The 23,735-nt window shown below is 47.3% G+C and overlaps 1 protein-coding gene across 17 annotated transcripts in view; it reads right to left on the bottom strand.

The window, feature by feature from the left end:
* Positions 1–941: 941 nt before the first annotated feature.
* The window catches only part of Rtel1 (regulator of telomere elongation helicase 1), a 64,549-nt gene continuing 41,755 nt past the window's right edge, over positions 942–23,735 (bottom strand). For 7 of the 17 annotated variants that reach the window (XM_063284242.1, XM_006235773.5, XM_006235772.5 and 4 more), the window contains 28 exons: positions 22,321–22,386; positions 21,247–21,400; positions 17,582–17,620; positions 17,435–17,513; positions 16,133–16,230; positions 15,172–15,227; positions 10,611–10,685; positions 10,423–10,504; positions 8,076–8,208; positions 7,798–7,911; positions 7,667–7,707; positions 7,399–7,484; positions 7,174–7,251; positions 6,653–6,730; positions 6,182–6,328; positions 5,988–6,103; positions 5,667–5,790; positions 5,410–5,560; positions 5,187–5,326; positions 4,525–4,620; positions 3,357–3,555; positions 3,055–3,186; positions 2,437–2,553; positions 1,990–2,214; positions 1,731–1,892; positions 1,467–1,613; positions 1,289–1,389; positions 942–1,191 (listed from right to left, as the gene is read on the bottom strand). In XM_063284242.1, coding sequence (XP_063140312.1) covers positions 1,111–1,191; positions 1,289–1,389; positions 1,467–1,613; positions 1,731–1,892; positions 1,990–2,214; positions 2,437–2,553; positions 3,055–3,186; positions 3,357–3,555; positions 4,525–4,620; positions 5,187–5,326; positions 5,410–5,560; positions 5,667–5,790; positions 5,988–6,103; positions 6,182–6,328; positions 6,653–6,730; positions 7,174–7,251; positions 7,399–7,484; positions 7,667–7,707; positions 7,798–7,911; positions 8,076–8,208; positions 10,423–10,504; positions 10,611–10,685; positions 15,172–15,227; positions 16,133–16,230; positions 17,435–17,513; positions 17,582–17,620; positions 21,247–21,400; positions 22,321–22,386 — 3,117 coding nt within the window. In that variant the 3' untranslated portion in view covers positions 942–1,110. Of the gene's footprint in view, positions 1,192–1,288; positions 1,390–1,466; positions 1,614–1,730; positions 1,893–1,989; positions 2,215–2,387; positions 2,554–3,045; positions 3,187–3,356; positions 3,556–4,524; positions 4,621–5,186; positions 5,327–5,409; positions 5,561–5,666; positions 5,791–5,987; positions 6,104–6,181; positions 6,329–6,652; positions 6,731–7,173; positions 7,252–7,398; positions 7,485–7,666; positions 7,708–7,797; positions 7,912–8,075; positions 8,209–9,266; positions 9,461–9,598; positions 9,676–10,422; positions 10,505–10,610; positions 10,686–15,171; positions 15,228–16,132; positions 16,231–17,434; positions 17,514–17,581; positions 17,621–21,246; positions 21,401–22,320; positions 22,387–23,735 lie in introns of those variants that run through there. The other 10 variants (XM_006235774.4, XM_006235775.5, XM_063284243.1 and 7 more) reach the window with 10 other exon arrangements.

Genomic DNA, 23,735 nt, shown 5'->3' with positions numbered 1-23,735 from the left:
CTGTCTAGAGAACTAAGGGGAAGTAACAGGAAAAGCAGGAACAGAATGCCCATGAAAATAAGGGACATGGCACCTATGCAAAGGGCGGCTTCAGTCTAGACTGCCAATGTGGGTGGAGCTGAGATCTGACATTTCCTGCAAGGATCCTCTCAAAGAGCATCACCTTGGGCTAAAATATACAGGAGTTGCCTATCTAGGGCCTTGACCTTGTCCACAAGCTACAAACTTAACTCCTGACTTGTAGTTCTAAAAGGAGGAACTGGACAAGTTAAAAGTTAAATCCAGGCAAGGACAGAGCCACCATGGTGAGGATGGCATGTCCTAACCTTGGGCAGCTGGCTGAAAGGCCTGTAGGCACAGGCCCCACTGAGCATTCCTGTTAGGCCCTGCCTGATACAGTGGGTGGATGAGGCAGGATCAGGGGACACTCGAGAGATTCCTTCCTGTGACTTCAATCCCAAACTCCTGCGGTCTCACCACATACCAGTTACCCACCGGGAACAACTATGCCAGGACAAGGTGAGCAGAGCATACGCTCTAGGCAGAAGCCTACATGTGCTAAGAAGCCTAGGTAGCAGAAACAAGCAATTGTGGGTGGCGTGGCAAGGCTGTGCCTCTTCATGCACCCTGTATGACACTGCAGTAGCAGCTGTGTTGTAGAGCATTAAGCTACAGGACTGTGCATAGTGTGGTGGGGCAAAGTGGGGTCTGGCTGATGGAAGGGGCCGGATGAAGAAAAGCCCCTTATTGGCTTGAAAGCTGACTGGAATGGAGGATAGTGCAGGTCTGAAAAAGATCTTAAAAAGGAGTTTTTAATGTAGCTTTGGCTGTCGTGGAACTAGGAGAGATCCATCTGCTGTGGATTAATCCTGTGGAGATTAACAGTGCCCCATACCTGGCACTGCCATAAAATGATGTTTAAGACCACAACTCAGACACCATCCTGACAACTGTTAATTTTATTGAACAGTCTATACCTTCAGTAATATGTGTGCGATGCCAATATATTTGAAGTTTTAAGACTTCACAAGTAGATTCCATTGGACAGCTGAGCATGAGAGCTACAGTGGATTTAGCCGCATCTGGGCCAGCAAAGGCCATCATCTGTGTTCACTGGGGCTTCGGCCAGATGACCTGTGCAATGCTCTGCTTCCTGTTAACAGCACCACAAGCTGGACACAGTCTAGAGGCCTGTGGAGATACCTGCTAGGCACTGAAGCCTGGCACTGAACCCTCAGCCCCCACCACCTGGGAGATGCCTGCTGGGTGCAAAGGATTGGACCCCAACCTGGAGTTGACGTTGCCAGCAGGCCCGGCAGCGGCAGAAGTCACAGGAAGGGCACTGGAAAAGCACTGTATCCTCAGTTGCACAGGCTGGGCATACAAAATCTGCAGGAGGTCTAAGTGAGCATACACTCCCCAGTGCACTGCCATAATCAACAGTCACTACAGGCCCTGTTGCTTACTCCACTGAGACGTCGTGTGTTCAGGGGGTAGTCTGGGAGGAAGCTGCATTATGGTATCATCAGACCTCGCACTCTGGTCTGGCCTCTGTCTAAGGAAGGATGAGATCTTACTCTGGGTCTTCTCAGGTTTCTTGGACGTCGAGGGCCCTAAAGATAGCAATGAGTCTTAGAAATTCAAGTGCTTCCTTCCTGTTAGCCCCCAGTGCAGTGAGGGGCTCAGGGTAACAGGGCAAGTGTAGATGGAATCTTCAAGTGGGTCCTCACCTGGTTTCATGTCCTCATGAGTAAGCTCAGAAGGCACAGTTGTACTCTCATCCCTGGGACATGGGAGCTCCAAGCCCTTGCCTATGGTAGGTAGGCCCATTAGGTCTGCACAGGTCTGTACAAACCGAGGCTTATGATGCCGACGTATAAACATGCCAAATCCTGTGGGGGAACTTTTGCTCAACCTCTGCATGGACCTGTCACATACAGCCTTCACCACCTTCCCAGAACCTATGCCCTACACCCAAGGATTACATACTCTGTAGCAAAGATAAGTGTTCAGGTTTTGCAGTGGTCAATGCTGCCACCACAGCCAGCACTTTGTCCAGGTCATCATCCTGTTTGTATGCCCTCAGAGCTGCCGTAAGCTGGTTGCAGCTTGCAGATCCCAGAGCTTTGTGGACGTCAGATAGGTAGTCATTCACAGCAGGCTGGCCAGGTTTTTCTCCCACACATCCCACTTTTGGACAATTGCTGGTGTCTCCTGGTTTGGAGAAATGTTACTCCCTTTGGGCTCTGAGAGCTGGAGGGGTAGGGGATTTGGGGTGGGGGGGTTGTCAAATGGCTTGGGGAGATCCCCCTACCACTTCCTTTCAGGAATCCCCAAAGAATCTGTCATCAGAACAAATGGATTTAAGAACCATGCAGTCCAACATGTCTCTTCAAGGATTTTTAAGTTCACCTGGGATTTTTAGGAGCCAGGTACCTTTGGAGGTTAGATGGGTAGACAGGTGAGGCCACCCCTGATTCAGGTGCTCTCCAGGATCCAGCTGCCTATCTGCACCTTCAGACAAGGTCAGTTTAGATTCCAGCTCTCTCCTTCCTGAAGAAACATGCTCCTAAGATTAGGCCTCAAAATCCTCAGACAGGAAAGGGGACCCTGACATCAGGCACACATCACAGACCCACCTGACTGTCTTAGGTCAGGGGCTGCTTAGGGGCATAAGTACTAAGCCCAAAGGGTAAGTTTTCCCTCTGCCATACCTGCATGCGTAAAGCACTGGAACAAATACTGCTCTGTGGATGAATAAGTTCCCTCTAACACACCTGCCCTACATAAAGCACTGCACAGGTACTGCTCTGTGGAGGGGCCAGCTCAGCTGTTCAGTCAGGACAGAAGTAGGACAGGTACACAGCTGCCAAGACACTAGCATGAGTTCCCTAGGGGCAGGTCCAACAAACAGAGCTACCCTTTGGAGACAGAATCTGGGAGAACATTGGTTAAAGAAGCCAAGCAAGAGACGAGGGATGCCTACTAAACCCATTCTAGTATAAACTGCCCTTTGAATCTGAGGTTGTGTGTCTAGCCTGGGACCTTGCTTACTGGCAGTTGACTGTGCTTGCTCTCCAAAGGGAAGGCTGTTTCCTGGCTGGTAGCTACATCGTTGGCCTGTTAGCTGGAAGCAGATGTCCTCAAACTGCTGCTTGTGGTGGGGTCGTACAAACTGGTAGAAACCTGTGGGAAGTAGTTGTCTGAGTCTATAGAGTCCATATACTATTACTCTGGACCATGGCTTAACTACTAGGCCGTTTCTCTGGAAAGCAGTCAACCCTGGGCCCTATAACCAGTCCCACCCCCACTGCAGTGGTGTTAACCCTATAGCAGAATTTTGAAAACCAGGGTACCTTTAAGTAGGGTGTGTTTCTTGGGGTCTTCAGCAAAGAGGCAGGTGAGAGAGGCCACTAGGGCTTCAAAGTCATCAGAACTCTTATAGTGCTGCAGGGCCTGGGTAAAGGTGTCAAAGTTAGCTTGGCTCAGTGCTTGCTTCACGGCCACCATGAACATCTTGGCTCTGCCTGCCTGTGTGCCAGCCACTGGTTCCTCCTAGAAGAAATATGACCAAGAGCCCTATTGGAGCCAGCCCTTTCCTCCTGCCTTGGAGGCAGTACAGAGTTTGGGGCCATTCAGGCTATTGCCTGTGAACTATCTACCAGGGCAAAAAGCAGAGCACTGCTAGAGAAACAAGACCCAGTTCTGGTATGTGGTGAAGCTCAGGCCTGTCTGAGATCACACCAAAAGCAGTTGGAAACCTATAGGGAACCTATATGACCCCACAGCAGATGTACCTGTAGAGAAGGGCACTTCTCAACAGGCTGCACTCCACTTGTGTGCATCTCAGATCTATAAAGAACTATGTAAGACAGCTCCCACCCCTACCATTTCCAGCCTTCAACAGGCTCAGGCCCTCCGTATCTAGTGTACTACCAGATGCAACAGCCCTCCTGGGCACTGTTTGAATTGTCTTATAAGCTGGACAAGAACAAAAGCCACCTTTCCAGCAGGTAGGGGTTAATGGCTTAGGATGTAACTAAACTTTGCATCTGAGACTAAGAACACACGGTACCTCCTCACACAGATAATTCAGTGTCCACTCAGAAAGAGCCACCATCAGGCCACTGTTCATTATGGTGGAGGGAATCACAACCATAGACCCCAAACCAAATAATCCTAAGGGTTAGGCTAGATTCCAGCATAAAAGAAAAAGATCTCTTGAGCAGGCTGAGTACAGTGGCACACGCATGTAATCTCAGCAGTTGGGAAGTAGAGGCAAGAGGATGATCAAGAGTTCAAAGTCATTCTTGTTACATAGTAAATTCAATGCCAGCCTTTTTACAACCCTGTCTCAAACTAAAAAAAAAAAAAAAAAAAAAAATGGGAAGGCGGGATTGTCTTTTTAGAGAAAGAATGGCAAACTGGAGGCTACCCCCTTGCTTAGGGGCAATAGGCACCAGAGGCAAGATTCTCACATGTGCCCATAAGCAGCTATCTTAGCTGCAGGAGACACTAACATACCGGATGGTTGACCAGCCTGACTTTCTTCTTTCCTCCTCTTTGCTCAACGGACAGCCTCTTTTCACACCGGAGAGATGGGGTGGAGGAGCTGAGTGCCTGAGGGAAACAGAGCTATGGTCCCAACCCAAACCCAGTTTCCAAAGTACCTTTTGGGTTCTCAGGATCCTTGTCTGTGTCCTGAATAGAGACTTGAAAAGGGGATGCAGGGAAAGGTCATACCCTAATTCTGGTGGCAATGCTGAAATTCTGGCCCTTTTATGTCATGCCCCTTGGCCTTGTCTGCAGGTATTGAGAGGGTCACATGAAGGACACATTTATGGTAACTGATTGTCAGAGCAGGGATGGAGGGAAGGCTCTCCAAGTCAGACCTAGCAACTTAAAGGCTATTGAGCAAAGGGCCTCTGAGGAGAAGGAACTCAAGACACCATTTATACAGCACAGGGTGGGAGAAAGGCCAGCTCTGGGCATAGTAGGGGGTTAGAAGTGCTAGGTTTTGAGTAGACTGTGCCACACTGTCCTACCAGAGAGACATGGTGGTGGCACCACAGGAGCCAGGGCCTGGGGATGAGGCATGGTACAGTGGAGGTGCTGAATCTCACTTGCCTATGTATGTACTAGGAAGGGTCCATGTTTCCACCAGACACCCTTGCCCCACTTCACACCTGCTCCTCAGATGCCCCAGCCTTCTGCTCGTTGTACTCTAAGGCAGCTAGCAGCCCCATGGGTCTCTTCTGGGCAGAAAATGTCTGCTGCTCATACTCCACACATACGCTGCTCTCGGAGTCTCCAGCAGTCGGTAATCCTAAAATGTGTGTTGACAGGAAAGCTTATCAGAAAGCAAGGATACTGCCTCAGTCATATGTGGTTTTACCCAACTCTACACACCTACGGGCCTCCGCCTCAGGCTGGGCACATGCACATCCAAGCTCATGGCTTTCCTGGTGGAGAGGGAGTGGCTGGACAATGTGGCCTCCTTGACAGCAGCTTCTCCCTCACTCACACTTGAGGTCACAGCCTGAGGAACTGGCAAAGGCATCTGTAGAATCATAGGGTAAGGAGGCTTGCATCCATTGCTCCTCAGAGAAGGAATTCCAGCCCCTCTATGGGGACACAGGCAAATCAACTGGGCATTTGGAGCTCACAGCTTTCTGAGCAACACGGAAGAACTGGGCCACATCTCGGATGACACGGCCAAAGTTGTCATACACCTTGAGGTAGGGGCGCACCCAGGAGGGCAGATGGGCCCTGGCATCAGCATAGGCAAACCTGGAGGGTGAATTTGTGGCTGTCAGTTTAAGTCCTCTACTATAAAAACTAAGGGCCATCCCTGCCCTACAGTCACTACACTCAAGCCTCAAAATGAAGCAGGTAGGGCCAGAAAGGTAGCTATCCGCTTCATACAGGGTTGGAGGATCCTCGGTCTAGAAAGGGTGAAGAAATGGGGACGGTCAGTCTTCCTGTACCTGTGGTCACATAAGAAGATGGCCCCATAGTCATGGCGGTGTCGGATAACCCTCCCAATAGCCTGGTTCACAGCCCTGGATGCTTGTTGCTGGTACCATTCCTGTCCAGAGAGGCACTAGGAAGGGAAGAATTTTGGTTATTAGGGTCCTTGGTCCCCAAAGTTACCTGATTACCCAGCCCTGTGGTATCTCACCTGGCCTCCAACCCTACTCCGGCCTTTCATCTCATCCAAGAACTGCATCTTGAGGATAACACGGGGATCCATGCGTGGGGGATATGGGAGGCCCGTGACAATCACACCACGACCATTCATGTCTGAGAAGTCCAGCCCTTCACTGGCCTAGAAGAAGGAAATAGAGATTCCTCTTCCCTGTTGGTTTCTACCCAGGCTTGTGGTCTACCCATGCCCTAACTCTTTAAGCCACCTATCCCAGGTACTGCAGGAGGAAAGAAAGTTCCATCCTCAGGTCCACACTGGGCTCATGTCAAGTCTGCCATACTCAGAACCTCTCAACTATGGCCTTGGCCATTAGCACCCAACATAGCCCCTAGTATAGCTCCCAACTAATTTGTTTGCTGGATGTGGGACCCAAGGCAGGAGCCTTGTTTCAGACTACAAAAAGAAACAGGAGGGAAGAGGCAAGATGGCCTGCAGAGACCTCACCTTTCCTCGACACACTGCTAAGAAGGTGGCCCCATTAGACCCAGGGGAGGCAACTTGCTGGTAGTAGGCATCAATGACCTAGATGAAAAGGATGGTCAGTCAGGTTTAGTTCCCTGTTCTTCTCAAATGAGAACTAAATCTTACTTTTTGAGACAAAGGATAGTCTCAACTATGGAGACGCCAGGAATCTGAGAGCATTTTCATGATAACTATTATTAGCAGAGGCACATCCAATACCCAGAGCCTGTCTAGTGTTTCCAGAAAACATGGGACCCGCCCAGACAGGGCAGTTGCTGGGTCCCAAGGACCTGGACAGAAAGATGTACTGCCATTATTTACATGCCAAACCATGTTAGGGGCATTGTAACAGGTGAAACACTCAAGAACTTGGAAGCAAGCACAAAGTCCAGAACAGGCAGCCTGGAGCCAACCAGAGTCCTGGGCAGGGACAGTGGTCAGCTGAAGACTTTGAGGGGGTGCTAGAGGTAGGCCCCACCTGACTCCTAGTTTATCTCACAGACCTCTGAGAAGCTGCCTTTGTTCCTGGGTTCCACGAATAGAGGCTTCAGTGCCTCTACCTTTTTGGACATGCCTTGCGCCTGGGGGAGAAAAAGCCAGGATGTGAATGGACAAGTAAGGGCTGTGGCTAGAGCCCTGTTTACATGCTCTATCCAACTACCTTGCCCAGGCTTTCAGTCATATGGGGTGCTGCTCGCTCTCTCAGGAATATATGTAGGGGAACGCACCTGCCAGAACTCCAGGCTTTTCTCCATGACAGGGTAGGAAGGGAAGAAGACCAGAAGCCCATGGGGCACCACACGAGCAATGTTGCCTGGAAGTGGTCCAGGCAAAGCTTAGAAGGCTGCTGGACCCTGTTAGTTCTTAAGAGTACAAACTGAGGAGTTCTAGGCCCCTAACCCCATGGACTAGGGTAGAGGGTCTAGGACCAGACCAGTTATAAAACAAGGATTTCCTAAAGAAGGAACAAAGAATTACATGTGGAGTAGTACTTACCCAGAGCCTTCCCCAGGGAAGATAAGCACTCTTCAGAAAACCTGTACAGTCAGACAGGCTGCAGTTATGAGAGGCCTATACCCCAGCAACCCTCAACACTACAGATAGGCTGAGAAACCAGGGCCGTTTACCTTTTGTCATAGGCAGAGCTTAGCTGAACACCATCAGGTCCTCTGGGGATAACCCCTACCCAGAGCTGGTTCTTGTCAATGATGTGTGGATTCTCCAGACAGACTGGGAATGGACTGGGAATGGCCAGAGGAAATAGATAATAGATAGACCCAAGGTTTGAGAACTTTCAGGATACTGGTCCACAGAAAGCCCTGGAGTCCAGGCCAGCATCCCCACCCACCCCCATCTACTATGTTCCTAGTGTGGTGATCTCCAGCCAGAGGTGGCTCATACATACATTTGCATCTCCAGAGCAAAGGAAGACAGCGGAGCCAGTGTACCACTGGTGAGGATAAGGGTACGGACTCCTTGCTGGACCAGTTCACGCATGCTGTGGCTGGGACTGAAGCACCAATAGCTCAGCACCTTCCCTGCAAGGGGAACTGGGTATGAGGAGAGGACTAGGGCCCACTATCCTCATCTACTGCATTGAAAGAGCAAGACACCTGCATACACACAGGCCAAGGACAAAAGACCAGGTTTGAGCTGAGGCCTGAGCCCAATCTATAATATGGCCCCTCTCAGGGATCTAGAGAATGAAAAAGAGGTTGACAGTGAAGGATACTGGCAAATACAGAGAAGACACATGATCCCAACAAAGTTCTGTAGAAACCATGGCATGTGGCACCAGACCTAGTTACTCTACCAAAAGCACATAGGGAGCAATGTGACATGTCAGGCATAACTGCAAAAAAGGGAATCAAATTAATAGATTCTGGTCACATTAGCAGCAGGCAAGTCGGATTCTGAAGGAAGCACAGTTCCAAACAATGCCTGACTAACTAGAACCACACACTGCTCATCCCTAAAAATCTTTGGAAGCTCCAGAAATTAAAACACTGGAACAACTTAAAAGTCACTGAAGGCAAAGCCAGGTGCCATCAGAGATGATTTTCATTCCTGGTCAGAGCCTGCCCTGCCTGAGGTTGGCTCAAAAGCAATCAATGACCTCAATAAACTCATTTCTTGTAAACACCTCCAGGGAAAACTACCAAGAAATCACTAATTACCTGAGCACCTATCAACCTCCAAAGGCACCACTATCACAAAGGTTGTTTCTTGCTGGGAAGAGAATATTTTATACAGTAAGGAGGCCCCTGGGGGCAGAACCACACCACAGCTCCTGCTGAACTCACCCACCTCTAACCCTTTCTTCCTGATAGGCCCAAATGACTTAAACCACAGTATCCACATAAGCCCCATGGACTGTTTCTGCTAAGGCTGCAACCTGTAAGTCACAAAACAGCCTTAAAGCATAGTGGTACACACTTGAGAGGAAGGAGTAGGCAGATCTCTGTAAGTTCAAGGTTAACCTGGTCTATATAGTGAGTTCCAGGACAGCCAGAGTTACAAAAAGAGACCCTGTCTCAGAAGAAAACAAAACAGGAAAGAGTAGTCCATAAAGACGGAATGAGGAGGAGAAACTCACAGACAAGGCATTGCCGGAGAATGTGAGAGATGTGGGAGCTGAACAGGGCGATAGCCTTGCTGAGGAGTGCACTTGACATGTAGCCCGAATACCGTCTGAGTTAGTGGTTGCTGCAAGGCACATCTGTGAAGCCAGTTGCCCAGGCTAAATTCCATGTAGGGTAGGTGGGGTAGACTGCAGTCAAGATCCCAATACTATAATACCAATATAGAGAATGTTTAAAGGCCTCTTATCATCTGCACAGCAACCCCAGCATTGGCATTACTCTTAAGGTACTAAGAAACAGTTGAACCCTAGAGAGTTTATGAGTTAGAAATCCAGACCAAACTCACTGTAAGCAACAGGGTTGGCCACCTGCTCTCCAGACATGACCTAGGGCCTGGGCCTGAAGGATCTTGCCATGCACTGGCTAAAAGAAAGACAAGAGCCATACATGAGAGTTATGTAGGTCAAAGCTAACTTGACTTAACCTAAAGAAGCACATCCTGAGTCAGGATATTGCACACCTTCAAGCCTAGCACTTAGTAGGCAGAGGCAGAGAGATCTCTGTGAGTTTAAGACTAACCTGGGTCTACAAATCTAATTCCAGGCCAATAAGGGCTACATAGTAAGGAAAACCTTGACAAAAGTCAAAAAATTAAACCCATAAAACTAAAAATCTTTATTGAACCAGGTGTGGTGGTACACACCTTTAATCTCAGCACTTTAGACAGGTAAATCTCTGAATTCAAGACCAGCTGGCCTACAGAGAAATTCTAGGACAGACAAGGCCACACAGAGAAATCCTATCTTGAAAAAACAACTGTGTAGAAGAAGAAGAAGAGGAGGAGGAGGAAGAGGAGAAGGAAGAAGAAGAGGAGGAGAAGGAGGAAGAGGAAGAGGAGGAGGAAGAAGAAGAAGAGGAGGAGGAGAAGGAGGAAGAGGAGGAGGAGGAAGATGAGGAGGAGGAAGATGAGGAGGAAGATGAGGAGGAGGAAGAGGAGGAGGGTCATCGGGGAGGGGAGACCTTGCAGAGCCTTGGTTCTGCCACTGCACTGCTAGGTGACTCTGGATAGATAACAGTGCTTCCTGTCATGAGCATGCATGATTTCGGATATGATGTTACTATTGTGCAAAGGTTGGGCAGGGTAGAATTCCTTGCAGTGAAGATTTGTACCTTGTTTCCTGGATGCAGTGGTACTCCAGGCATCTGACCGCTGAGCTGCTCTCCGGTGGCTGGTTTCAGGGTGTATGTGTACCTGGAAGGACAAACATACACATGTGCCTGCCCAGGCCCTACAGGAACCCTGCCCCACAGGTCTGTGAGACCTTTAGACTTGCCCACATCCTGAAAGTTGCTCTCACCTTATAGAAATGTGAGCTACCCAGCCCCACCTGAGAACCAGGGCTGCCTTCCAGAGGGTCCACGCTGAACACAATCTGAAAGGCACAGCAGCATAGCAAAAGGAAAAGGAGCCTGGGTTGAGAACACAAGCATCTTCATAATGAGATGAAAACTAAAGCCTCTTAGTATGGAATCCATGAGCCCAAGGCTACGTCATTCTTCACCCCTCTACTCAGACAGATGCTTGCCAGACTCATTTAGCCAACCATCATACTCAGGCTGAGGGCAGCACCTTATCCCTGATGTTTCTTTCTCCAAGTGGCTCCAAAGCTCTCTTGGGCCTCCCCTACTGGGAGTAGTCACTGCACACTTAGGGATGCAGCAGCCAGGACAGCCTTACATGACTAACTCACTTTACTCTTCTTTCAGTGCCTCTCAGTGCTCCAGGATAATCTAGAGAGTCAACATTTAAGTTAAGACTGTGGCAAAGTTCCTAAAGTCCAGGAAAAGGTTAACCCCAAAATTTCACGCCTTACATGACTAACTCACTTTACTCTTCTTTCAGTGCCTCTCAGTGCTCCAGGATAATCTAGAGGTCAACATTTAAGTTAAGACTGTGGCAAAGTTCCTAAAGTCCAGGAGAAGGTTAACCCCAAAATTTCACTTGACAGAGGAAATACCAAGACAGTTTATGAAAACAAAAAGAAGTTTTTATTCTAGTTAGTATCAGAACTTAACCAAAACCATGACAAACAAGAATAAATACTAAAGCAATGTAACAATAGCAGCCAGAGACTGAGAATGAAAGAACCAGGTAAAAGCAGACGCCTTGTCCCTTGTAAGGGGGGGGTGGATGCTCAACCCCACACAAACCCACAACATTCTACAGAGCTTCAAGAACTAAAGGAAACCATGTGGGGTAGGGAGCATAAGCCAAAGCAACTTGGCCTCCAGCAGCAAAAAAACCTTTGAACTGAGCCTACCAAAAGACCGAAAAGGCAGGTAGAAGATATGCCCATCATACAGGATGAACACACAGGACTTACAAGGCCTCCAAATCAGTAAGAAACACAGCCATATCAAGGAAGCACCACAACTACCATAACCACAGGGTAACAGAATTAAATGAGAGACATACAGAGGGACAGGTTGGAACAGGTGATTCTGGCTTCCCTCGAGAGGATTTCTCTTGCAAAAGTAGCTTGTCACTGCTTTTGGCCTTTCTTACCAGGCAGACCTCTTTAAAACTGTGCTTCCCTGTTCACCTCCAACTAAACTGACAACCCCAAACTCTCATTCCAGGGGTCTGCTGTCAGTAGAAGTCCCTTACAGCCTGTGTGAAAACCTCCAGGCATTGTGTCCCACCCAATGTCCACTGGACCAGCTTCCTCCCTGGGTTGAGTGAACAGAGCACTTTGTGCTCTCAGGACATTTCTGTGTCTGCATAGACTTCTGGTCATCATCTGCTGCCCTGAACCTCCTGAGTTGCCTTCACTGTTCTCATCCCCACCTGACACAACCTGTGAGAGGAAATGGAAGTAGTGTAAATCACTCTTCCATGGGCCTTGGCCTTGCATGGGTGTATAGAACCACCCTCACACACAACAATCTAAACTGGCCATGTGAGGGAAGAACAGGGCTCCCTGGTCTCATGGGAGTCATGTATTTCTCCAAGAAAACACAACACAAAACTTTAGACTTGGCTGGAGGGATGGCTCAGTGATTAAGAGCACTGACTGCTCTTCCAGAGGTCCTGAGTTCAATTCCCAGCAACCACATGATGGCTCACAACCATCTGTAATGGGATTTGATGCCCTCTTCTGGTGTGTCTGAAAACAACTGCAGTGTTCTCACATATATAAAATAAATAAATCTTAAAAAAAATTTTTTTAAATTAAATTTAAAGAATAAAAGAAATCTCAGGCTGACTCATCACCTGGTCCTGAAACATCAGACAGGTTTGTGACAGACAGAAAACGAATCAATAAGAAATCCAGTTGTCTAAGACTAGTTCCCCCAACTCAGCAAGATGGGACATGATAAGAGGAAACTCGACTCTACAATATGAGTGTATGTACACACGCAAGAGTGTGTGAATGTAAGAGGAATGTTCACTACATGTCTGACTGAGGTGAGCAAGGGGGAGGAAAAGAGAGGATTCCAGTCTAGGAGTCACAAACCCTGCTCTGACCCTTCTCTGACCTGACAACATCTGACTGGGGAGTTGTGTTTCTGCACATTCCTACATCCTGACAAAAACTCTTGGTACCTACAGTTATGCAAGAAGCAGCGTTAAGATAAGCAACTTGCGGGGTTGAGGATTTAGCTCAGTGGTAGAGCGCTTGCCTAGCAAGCGCAAGGTCCTGGGTTCGGTCCCCAGCTCCGGAAAAAAAAAAAAAAAAAAAAAAAAAGATAAGCAATTTGCCTGTCACCTGCTCTGCTGCTGAGGAATATGCTAGCAAGGATCTAGCTCGCACAATACCAAAGTAAGGCAGGGAGAGTACTAGGGGCCTTGGAGCAGCTGCCAAAGAAACTGCACACTTCTGGGCAGGGAAGTCTGGGTTCCAAAAGTGTGGATAAGGAATATGTCTTCTCTATAAACAGAGAGTAGAGGAGGAGAGAGGTTGTCCTGCTCACATGAGCCCTCAGGTCTGGGAAGAGCAGGACCTCATCGTGGGCCTATAGTTGAGGATGAGCCCAGTGTCCACGTAGAAAGAGTAGAGTGAATTCTTGAAAGGTGCTTATGATAAAGGGCCCTGCTGGTCAGCAGAACCAAGGCTTCTTGCACTGGGGACAAAGCATGCTCCAGGACATAATGGCTAAATGACCCAGCTGTGGGTGGTACAGGGGCCTCAGACAACAAGAAGTTACAGACTTAATAGTCATGGACAGACCACAATCCTGGGAAACAAGATGCTTAGGGATGCCTACCTAATATGACTCTGGAGAAGTACATATCAGAGGGAGCCCAGTCTGCCAGGACAATGGTGTGCCAAACCCTCCTCTCATCCCACCAAACGCCTGCAGTTTTCAGTCAACTCTCCATTCATGGATTGGAAGGCTGAGAGACTAGTATGTCCCTTATCACGAAGCTGGCCAAGAGGAAGCAGGCCTGAGCACATACCTCTCCCATCACATGAACACTTGGTCCCATGCCTTCATTGTGGCCCAGCTACATCAGAATCAGACTCACAGAGGTCTCAAGCATTCAGTCCGCCTCTCCAGTAAAAAGATTTGTTTAGTGGCTATCAAACCAAGGTACTTTCTGCTCACTAGCTATAACCCCAGTGGTCTGGAGGTATAGCATGGGTAGAAGCAACCAGGTGGCTTTACACAACACCATACATGAAGGGACTGGCTGTGCCTTCCAATTTTTCCAAGGATCAACAATTACCACTAAGGAATATTTTTTAAAAAGAGGTTTTCACCATGTAGCACTGGCTAAACCAGAACTCACTATGCAGACCAGGCTGGGCTTGAACTCAGGAGGTCTGTCCACCTCTGCTTCCCAAGTGCTGATCTTAGAGGCAAGTATGTACTATATCTGACTCCCAGCCAGGAATCTTAAGATATGCTATTAAAACTTAGCATGGTGGGGTATACTGGAAGGATGGCCCAGCAGTTAAAAGCACTGACTGTTCTTTTAAATTTGATTCTCACTCATATGGTGGCTTACAATTCCAGTTCCAGAGGATCTGACCCTGTCTTCTGGCCCCCACAGGCACCAGGTACACATGTGGTAAACACACATGCATTCAAGCAAAATTACTCAATAATATATTTAAAAAATGATTAAAAAGCAAAAACAAAAAAACCCAATGAAACAAAGAAGCCTTAGAAAGGCTAAGCAAAGCTGAAGCTGCCCAGAAGCCCCAATACCAGGCTTACCCTTAACTGCCTGGTTAGCTCACTAGAGCTGAGGACACAGTTGCACTAAGACAAGACATATGTGTTCTATATTGGAGGACAACTCCATGTCAGACAAGGAGAGGGATTGCCCTAAAACAGCACAGTGAGAGGCAGGAAGAGACCTGATGAAGTGAAAGCTGTCCACTTTTGTCTCTGACAGTGGTTCCATAGTCATCCTCCCTCCCTCCCTCCCTCCCTCCCTCCCTCCCTCCCTCCCTCCCTCCCTCCCTCCCTCTCTCGCTCCACTTCAGACTCACAAACCATGGCATTTATAAGACCCATTTGCCTTTCCTTTGAGAAGATACTCAGGTCATTTGTCTCTAGATTTCTCCTATTTTGAGTCTACCTGGAGCTGCTATCAACAAGGAGGCTCTGCCCAGCCACAAAGGGACAAGTGAATTCCAAATAGCTCCTGACCTCACTCTTCATAGGATCTTGGTCTTAAAATACCACTCTGGATGTATCTGGCCACTAAATACACCCCCCCCCCGCCCCCCGCACACAGCCAGATCTGACCTCTGTTAACTCTACTGAGGCCAACATTGCATTCAGGTGAAAGTAAGATGCTTAGGGTTTTAGACATGTGATATGAAGACCTTTGTCCATTCCCTGAAGCCTTTGCTGTCACTTCCAGAAACAGAGACACCCCGATAGTTAAAAGCAGTCTCCCACCTGGATAATGTCCATGAGCTTCTGCAACCCAGCCGTGTTGGTGAACACACCAGTGCCTGTAGAGCACACAAGCAGAAGACATACTTAATTCCACATCACCAGGAGCCATCACGGCCTCACTTAGCTGTCTCACATCTGCTGAAGCAACCAGCCTTCCCATAACCAATATCAGGGACAGGATGTGCTAAGGAAGGGCAGCTGACCTGTTCTTTCTGGAGTTAAGGAACAGTCAGATAGAGGAATCTCCCCAAAAGAGTACAGGCTTCCAAAACAATGATTTAGTCATTTGGTCAAAAGATATGGGGTAGGGTGGCTGCTATCCCCAGTCCATAGCAGACACCATTGCATGCGACACTGCCCTTTGGAAACTCGATTTTCTAAACTAAGCAGAACTCAGGTCTAGTAGCAAGGGGGAGAAGTCAGAAGTATACATCTGATTACATCCAGAGAGGTCTCTGATATTCCTCCTTGAAAGGGGACTAATTAGGAAATTCTATAGTAAGAAACCACATACAGCAAAGCTGAAAAGAACATAAGGGTCGGCCAAATGTCACTACTGACCCTGTGTCTCAATCAGAAAGAGAAAGCCAGCTGGATCCAGTGGCCATCCCTGAAATTTTAGCCTCTAAGAAACAGAGGCAAGAGGATCAAGATCAAAGCCAGTCTGAATTTACAGCAAAACCAGTTTCAGAAAGCCAAGGACTGGGGATGTGACTCAGATGACAGAGCAACATGAGTGAGAGCCTGGGCTCACTCCTCAGTACCACTCAGGCATGAAGGGTAGGCTGGTGCGGAAGCTGTGTTGTCTAGATCTTGTTCTCAAGGAAGACATGATAGCAACCTGCTGACACTGAGGGCCAAGTGCTGACTGCTGGACACCGAACAGTAAGTTCTGCTATGATGTTCATTTACATCAAAACCGCTAGCCTGCCATGCTCCATGTGGGCAACCCAAGACTCACGTCCTGTCAGGTGCTGGATTATCTGGTCCAGCGACTCCAAAATGCAGCCTTTGGTTTGAAATGTTATTTGTGCTTCAGCAAACAGCTCGAAGATGTAGCTGCCAAAGAGAACAGGAGCTTGAGACTGAGAGGAGACCGGCTGTGGTTTCTGGGAACCTACAAGGAGTAGCCTTTGAATTTCCTTCACTCAGAAGTAATTACTGAGTACTTCAAGGAGGCCGAAACTGTAGGTGAGAGGCTTCTCCCTTCAGTGGTCTCCTGGCAGGCAGAGGACAGTGGGTTACTCTCATGAGATTCACGAAGGAAAAGGCAGGTGCGTAGTCGAGGGACCACAATAGGGGTGGCCTGAATGCAGGCCCTGTGCCTTAGAAGGTAATGACTCTGGGTAAACAAGTCTAAAAGCCTTGGAGAGAAATGGGAAGGGGGCAACAGAAGCCATAGGAAGGGGATGGCTTTGGCAGACCTTCAGGTATAAGTAAAGAAGGCCAAGAAAGCATAACAGACCCTAGGACAGACTGTTATGTCTGGCTTCTCTGGGAGTAACCAGGAATACCCATAAAGGTTAGAGCTCAGGAACAAAATGGTTCAAGGAGAAGGTAGGTAGCCCAAGACCCTCCACAAGCACAGACCAGGGCCTAGCACGGCTACTGCCCATAAGAGCTGCCCCTCGACCCCAGCTCCAGTCACTCACTGGCCTTCAAACCAGGCTACGTACAGTGTTCTTCAGGAAAACAACGACGACGACGACAACAAAACCAGATTATGGGGCAATCAGAACCTGCTGGGCCGTTGCGAACTCTAAACAGGCCTCAGTGACACCAAAGGTGCAGTTATAACTGGCACTTGCTGTGTCATCAAGAGGAAATAGCTGGAGGAGACACTGTGCGTGTTGTTGCTCCCAATGTTTTCCATGACTACACAAGAAGCTGGCAACCGGCTTGGAGAGAATGCTCGGTGGTTAGGAGTGCTTGTTCCTTTCCAAGGAGACCTGAGTTTGGTTTCCAGATCCATTCTGAGTAGCTGTAACTCTAGACCCAGGACATCCAATACCTTCTTCTAAACTCCACAGGCATACATGTGGCACATATTCACACAAACACCCACATATATATATGGAAAATATATATATAAGGAAAATAAGTCTTTTTTTTTTTTTTAATGTTGGTAATTCCTACTAAGCCTTGAAAATTGAAAACAGACCCCACTTCCGGGTGAAGCGCTCAGACAAAACCCCACGAGGACACTATTTGTCTCCAACGACAGACAGCACTTGGGATCATGAGGTTAGCACCTATCCCTCACCTTCCAGGTTTGGTGACTCCTCTGTCATCCCCAGGCAGCTGAACAGCATCAATAGCCTCCTCCAGGTGCAGCAGGATCACTGTGGGCCAAGGACACATCAGGGGCCTGCCTGTCACCCAGCCCAGGGGAAGGAAAGGCCACACTCACTCTTCAACTTTGCGATGTCTTCCAGCTCCATGTTGAGACCTGGTGAGAAAGTATATACATAACTCCACATCTTCTAAGTACTGCCTGTAGCCTCAAGAACCAAGGTTTCCAGTGTGGAAGAAGGGTAGGTAGGAGGGAGATTAGGTAGAGTCCACATTTGAACTGTATACAACAGTATGAGACCACATTCACATTCAGATACATGCATGACTTCGTTCCCACACAGAGGTTGCACTGCTCCCAAAAGACCTCAAAATAATTAATGACCATCACAATGTGCCCACATGTGCTCAGACAGAACCGCGTGAGGACAGAGAGTAAAACATTTCTCCTCTGAAGAGAAACCAATGCTTGCTGGAGGCTGGGTAGGAAGCAGAGTGTTACAAACCCAAGAGTAAAACTATTGTCAGCAATGGCTAGGCCAGGTCAGCAGTACACAAAAATTACCCTCCAGATGACTTTGGAGGTACATTAAGTCTCGGTAATAAGACTAATGATGTTTTTTTCCAACCACAGAGAGTTAAATGCATAGACAATGATTAATATTGGTTAGTATTAGAAATATAATCTCTAGAATAAGTTAGGAGACAAAATCTCTGGCCAGGTCTGTGAAAGGTTTTCGAGGTTGGGTTAATTGAAAGGGTAAGCAGAGCCATTTCATGGGCTAAACCTCTGAATTGAATAAAAAAGAAAAGGAAAGAAAAAGAAAGAAAAAAAGAAAAAAGCTCTGTGGAGGCACGTGGAGGGGGAGGAGAGAAGGGGATAACATTTGAAATGTAAATACATAAAATATCCAAGAAAAATACAATTAGATAGATAGATAGATAGATAGATAGATAGATAGATAGATAGAAGGAAAGAAAGAAAGAAAGAAAGAAAGAAAGAAAGAAAGAAAGAAAGAAAGAAAGAAAGGAAGAAAGAAGGAAGAAAGCTCTGTGGTGGTCCACACCTTGAAGGCAGAGACAGGTGGATTTCTGTGAGTTTCAGGACAGGATGTATAGAATTAGAGGACAGCCAGGGTAGTATTTATCTCTTTCCTCTCATCTCCTTCCATTTCTTTCTCTTTCCTTCTCCCTTTACCTGTTTCCTGATTACAGACACACTAACTGCTCAAGCCCTTACCATCACAAGTCCCAGCTATGATGGTTTATACGCTGAGGATGTGAACCAGGATGACCCTTCCTTCCTTAGCTCCTTTGGTTAGGTATTTGTTATGACATGGAGAAAAGTAACGAACCAGCATTCAGACATGCAGATGACAATGAATCACCAACCGAGAATCAACTCAAACTTCCAGATTTGAAATGGGGATGTATGTTAAGCGTGATCCTGCTATCCTGCTTTTCCAATATGAAGTGTCACCACAGAGCTGAAGGATCTTTACATTGTTTATGCTACACAATCAAAGGGATGAGAGCTGGAGATGGCACAACAATTTAGAGCACTGACTGATCTTCCAAAGTTCCTGAGTTCAATTCTCAGCAACCACATGGTGGCTCACAATCACCTATAATGGGATCCAACTGTGTCTTTCGGTGTATATAAAAACAGACACTCATACACATAAAATACATAAATCAAGGGATGAATGAGACAGCACCATCTCACAGTCACTGATAATTAGTGAATCTAGGCACCAAGTAGCTGCAATGTTACTATAAAAAAGGAAGGAGGAAGTAACCACGAGGCATCAAGAAACCACCCTTAGAGAAACAGATGAGAAATCCTCTTTGACTGGTGGCAATTCCCTGAGTGTTTAGTTCATCATGTACCTCATAAACAATGTGTTTTCTTTTGCGTATGTGTGTGCTGTATGCATATATGCCTGTGTGCATGACATGTATATTAGCACCTGCACACACAGAGGCCAATCAGATGTCTTCCTTCATTGCTTATTAGCATAATTCTCTTAAAACAAAGTCTCTCACTGAACCTGAAACTCACTTTTGGATGGCCAGTGAGCTATTCGGATGCAATTGTCTCTGTATCTGTAACACTGTGGTATTGTGGTTTGCCCTGGAGTTATCTGTATTTTGATGGTAATTCCACTGCCCCAGGGATGGTTGCCTAGTCACATACTCAGGACTCAGGTGACTTTACCAGAACCTTCTCCCCATTTAATTTGTAAAATACAGGTGAGGACAGGTACAGGATAGAAGGAGTCCTGTCACTGGACGAGAAGGTAGGATGGGCGGGAGAAAAGTTTGAAGGAAGAGGAGACAGGGGAACGGAAAGGGGGAAGAGACAGGAAGGACAGAGGGAGAAGCTGCGGTGAAGACAACATAGAAGCTGACGTTAAGATTCCATGCTGTACCCTTACAGGTTGTTATAAATGTTAAGGGATGGAGGTGTACAGGGCTTTGTATGCTGAGGTAGGCAATTATATCTTATCAACTGGATCAAAGGTTATTGTGTTGTGTTCTTTTTTTTTTTTTTAATTTATTTATTTTATGTATATAGGTACACTGTAGCTGTCCTCAGACACACCAGAAGAGGGCATCAGATCTCATTACAGATGGTTGTGAGCCACCATGTGGTTGCTGGGAATTGAACTCAGGACCTCTGGAAGAGCAGTCAGTGCTCTTAACCGCTGAGCCATCTCTCCAGCCCGTGTTGTGTTCTTTCATGTGGCAAATTGACTTTAGGAAAGTGTGTGGCGGCTAGAAACACAGGGCTACTGTGGAACTGGGATGTGTGTTCCTGGCATGGAAACCTGCCTTGGGAACTAGATGGTAGAGAGATTGCTGACGGCTCAGAGAGAGGCCTTCAGCAGTATGATATGGGATGGAGCAGAGCAGGTGAGAGGCTTTGTTGACTGAGACTTAAGATATCTACCAAATATCATGGGGCATTGTGGTAATGGATCTTTTGGGGGATAAAAAGACTTTTATTTTTTATATTTTTAGGACAACACTGTGGTTACAAGCACAAGTAGCCATAGCTGATCTTTTGTAGGTGGATTTCCTGGACCTGTGCTTTGCTTTAGAATTAAATGCAGGGATGGATGTGGCGGTCCTTCCCTTTTGTCCCAGTACTCAGAGGCAGAGGCAGGCAGATCTCTGAAGCCAGCCTGATCTATATATCAAGTTCCAGGACTACACTGTCTCAAAAAAGAACAAACAAATGAAACCCATTAGCTAAGGGGGCGGTGGGGCCGACTGAAAAGCAATGAACGCACCAGATGAGCCAGTCCTCCCTGGACTACAGAGCTGTTAGACACACTCCCTACAACTACAACATTCCACCTGAGAGAAGAGGGAAATTCATAAAGACTTGGGAAGTAAACAGAATTTAAAAGACTCAGAAAGATGAAATGTACAAGACTCACGAGCCTCCTCCCCAAGGATATACAGGCAGCAACAAGAGGAGGATTTTGCCCCTTGGATGCCCTTACTCATATAGCCTGTTGTCTTCTCTTTCAGACAGGGCCTATGTAGTCTTGACTGTCTTAGTTAAACAGAAATATTTATTTGGTTAATTAATGGTGCCCTATCTGGGATGAACATTCAGAAAGTCATACAACAGGAGCACTGAACCAAGTTTCTCATGCCTCAGAGTGCTATCTAAACAAAAACTACTAGAAAGACCAGATACTGCTCTTATGCAGAATATACTTCCAGAGGTCCACGCCTACTTTTTAAGTTCTTAGCCATAAACTCACTTACCTGAGCTGGACGTGTCTATAATGAACTCCTGTTGGAGTTCACCATGCTGAGCCACCCGGGCTTGCTCCTCCAAAACCTGGTTGATAACCTCCAGTCCTGAAGCCACATCTCGGGGAGTCAAGTCAAAGGAGGCTGACTCCTCACATATCTTTTCCTGAGGGCCAAAGAAGACCTGTGTTTCAGCAGAGTGGGGTGGAATGGGGACTCTAGGAAGCAAAAGTGAGATGTAGGAAGGACTGGAAGTAGTCCCCAGAGCCCCAGTTCCTGGTCTACAAAGTAAAGTCAAAGTTGGTCCAAGGAGATTCACTGCCCAAGCCAATATTCTAGAAGATTATTTCACTTTAAGTTGCCAAAATTTTGCTATTAGAAAATTTATCAGCAAAAGCAGTAATTTTGGCTTCAAAAGACAGATGATACTACCAATCAGCTCGATAATCCCCATAGCAACAGCTGCCTGGAGTCAAGTAGGAAATAAGGTCCTGCTGTGGGGAGACCTGGCTCTCTATCAGTTTCATCCCAGGCTCCACAGCAGCTAAGGATGAGGCTACTCATCCTCTGACATCATTCTACATATCCCTGAGTAAGCAGGAGCAACAGATTCAGGGGTAAGCTAGTGCTGGTGGCTTACTGTGATGGTGTGCTGGTGAAAAAGGACAAAGGGAGTCAGGGAGTCTCTAAGAATTACCCGTGATGCTATTGCTACAAAAGATAAGCTGCTGTCTTCACAGAAGTTTCCTAAATTCAAGCTAAGTAGCCTGAAGAGAAAGAAATACCAGAAAAACTAGAGCATGGTACAAGAGAGAGCAGAGCCAGCCTATCCCTACAATGTCTAGAATGGCACAGGCCCAGTGAGAGGCTCTTGTGTGGATGTGTACCTAAGGGCACATCTGAAGCCTAACTAGCCAGACCTGACTAGCCAAGCCTAACTAGCCCAGGTGAAGGAACTGACAAGACTACCAGGAGAGCAGCAGCACCAAGAACCACGCCTCTGGATCCAGAGTAGAGCTTTTCCAGAAACATCGAGAAAGCTGGGAGAGACAGGAAGCACTGAGCATAGAGGCCAAGGGGACTCACCACATTGTGAGCTTCATCAAAGATTACAACCGTTCCCTTCAGGTCAATGTTGTGTGCCTTACGACTCTACAAAGAAGGGAAATTACCATGAGCTGAAGTCATGCCGGGCCAGCTATGAGTGCAGGCCTGCATATACCGGAAAAAAGGGAACCTGAGGCAGGTGGAGACCACCAAGTATCATAAACAGGTACCACACAATATGGAAGAAAGAGCAAAGGTCCTCATACTCCACTATGAGAACTGTCTCCTTCTCCAAGCTGACTGTGAAAAGCAGACTTACAGTTACCTGTCCAAGCCTGACCACAGCTGGATGCTTGTGGCAATCTGTCCCAAGGAATTGCTCACACAAACGAGTATATTGTTACAGTCAACAAAATGACCAAGTAAGCCAGTTAAATGGCTAGGTAGGAAAAGGCCCCTAAGTTTGATGACTTGAGTTCAATCCCTGAAACCACAAGGTAGAAGAGACTGAACGACTGAACCGACAAGTTTACGGGTACCGCTCTATTTTCTTTTGTCTTATTTTACAACACTAGGTACCAAACCCGGGGCCTTAAGTGCTCTGCAGGGCCTTAAGTGGTTCCTGCAAGTTACCACTCTGCAAGGATCCATGTGGATCCGCATGCTCTTGCTGTTTCTCTGTCAGCCACTTTCACTAAGCTTGAGGTGGCCTTGCTCTTGTGATCTTTCTGCTTCAGTTTCCTGAGTGCTGAGGTTACAGGAATACATTACCATGCCTAGCACCACACGGCCTTTTTTTTTTTTTTTTTTAAGATTTTTATTTTACGTATAAGGGTGTTTTGCCTTTGGGCATAATCTGTGGACTATAGTCATGCAGTACCCACAAAGGCCAGAGGAGGGCATCAGATTTTCCTCAAACTATAGTTAGAGCTCTGTGAAATACCATGTAGGTATAGGGAAATCAAATCCAGGTTCTCCAGAAGAGCAGCCAGTGAATGCTCTTAACCACTGAGCAATCTCTCCAGCACCACATCTAGCTTTTGACAGATGTGGGTATTATATAAACTCTATTTTACTCCCTCATAAAGAATGAGCCTTAGGTAGTGTGTCTGAGACTTATTCAGGTCTCCTTGCTGGCAGTTTCTACTATAGGGTATATATACCAGGACCAGCTTCCCACTTGTCAGTAAACTCCAGTGACTGCATGCCTATTGTAACGGTATTTTTAAAAAAGCACACGACCGGTTCCTGCAAGTTACCACTCTGCAAGGATCCGCATGGATCCATGTGGATCCGCATGCTCCTGCTGTTTCTCTGTCAGCCACTTTCACACACTGTCCCCTTGGTGGGTTGTTACCACGCCTGATACACGCCATGCTAGCCCCAAGCATTGTAGAGCCTAGCAATGCTTCCTGTCACAGACTCTGCTCACACTCCCAACAACCCAGTTAAGT

Source organism: Rattus norvegicus, chromosome 3 (assembly GCF_036323735.1).
Source record: "Rattus norvegicus strain BN/NHsdMcwi chromosome 3, GRCr8, whole genome shotgun sequence".
NCBI lineage: Eukaryota > Metazoa > Chordata > Mammalia > Rodentia > Muridae > Rattus > Rattus norvegicus.
Note: the sequence above shows the minus strand (reverse complement) of the source record. Positions and strands in the feature narration are given on the sequence as shown.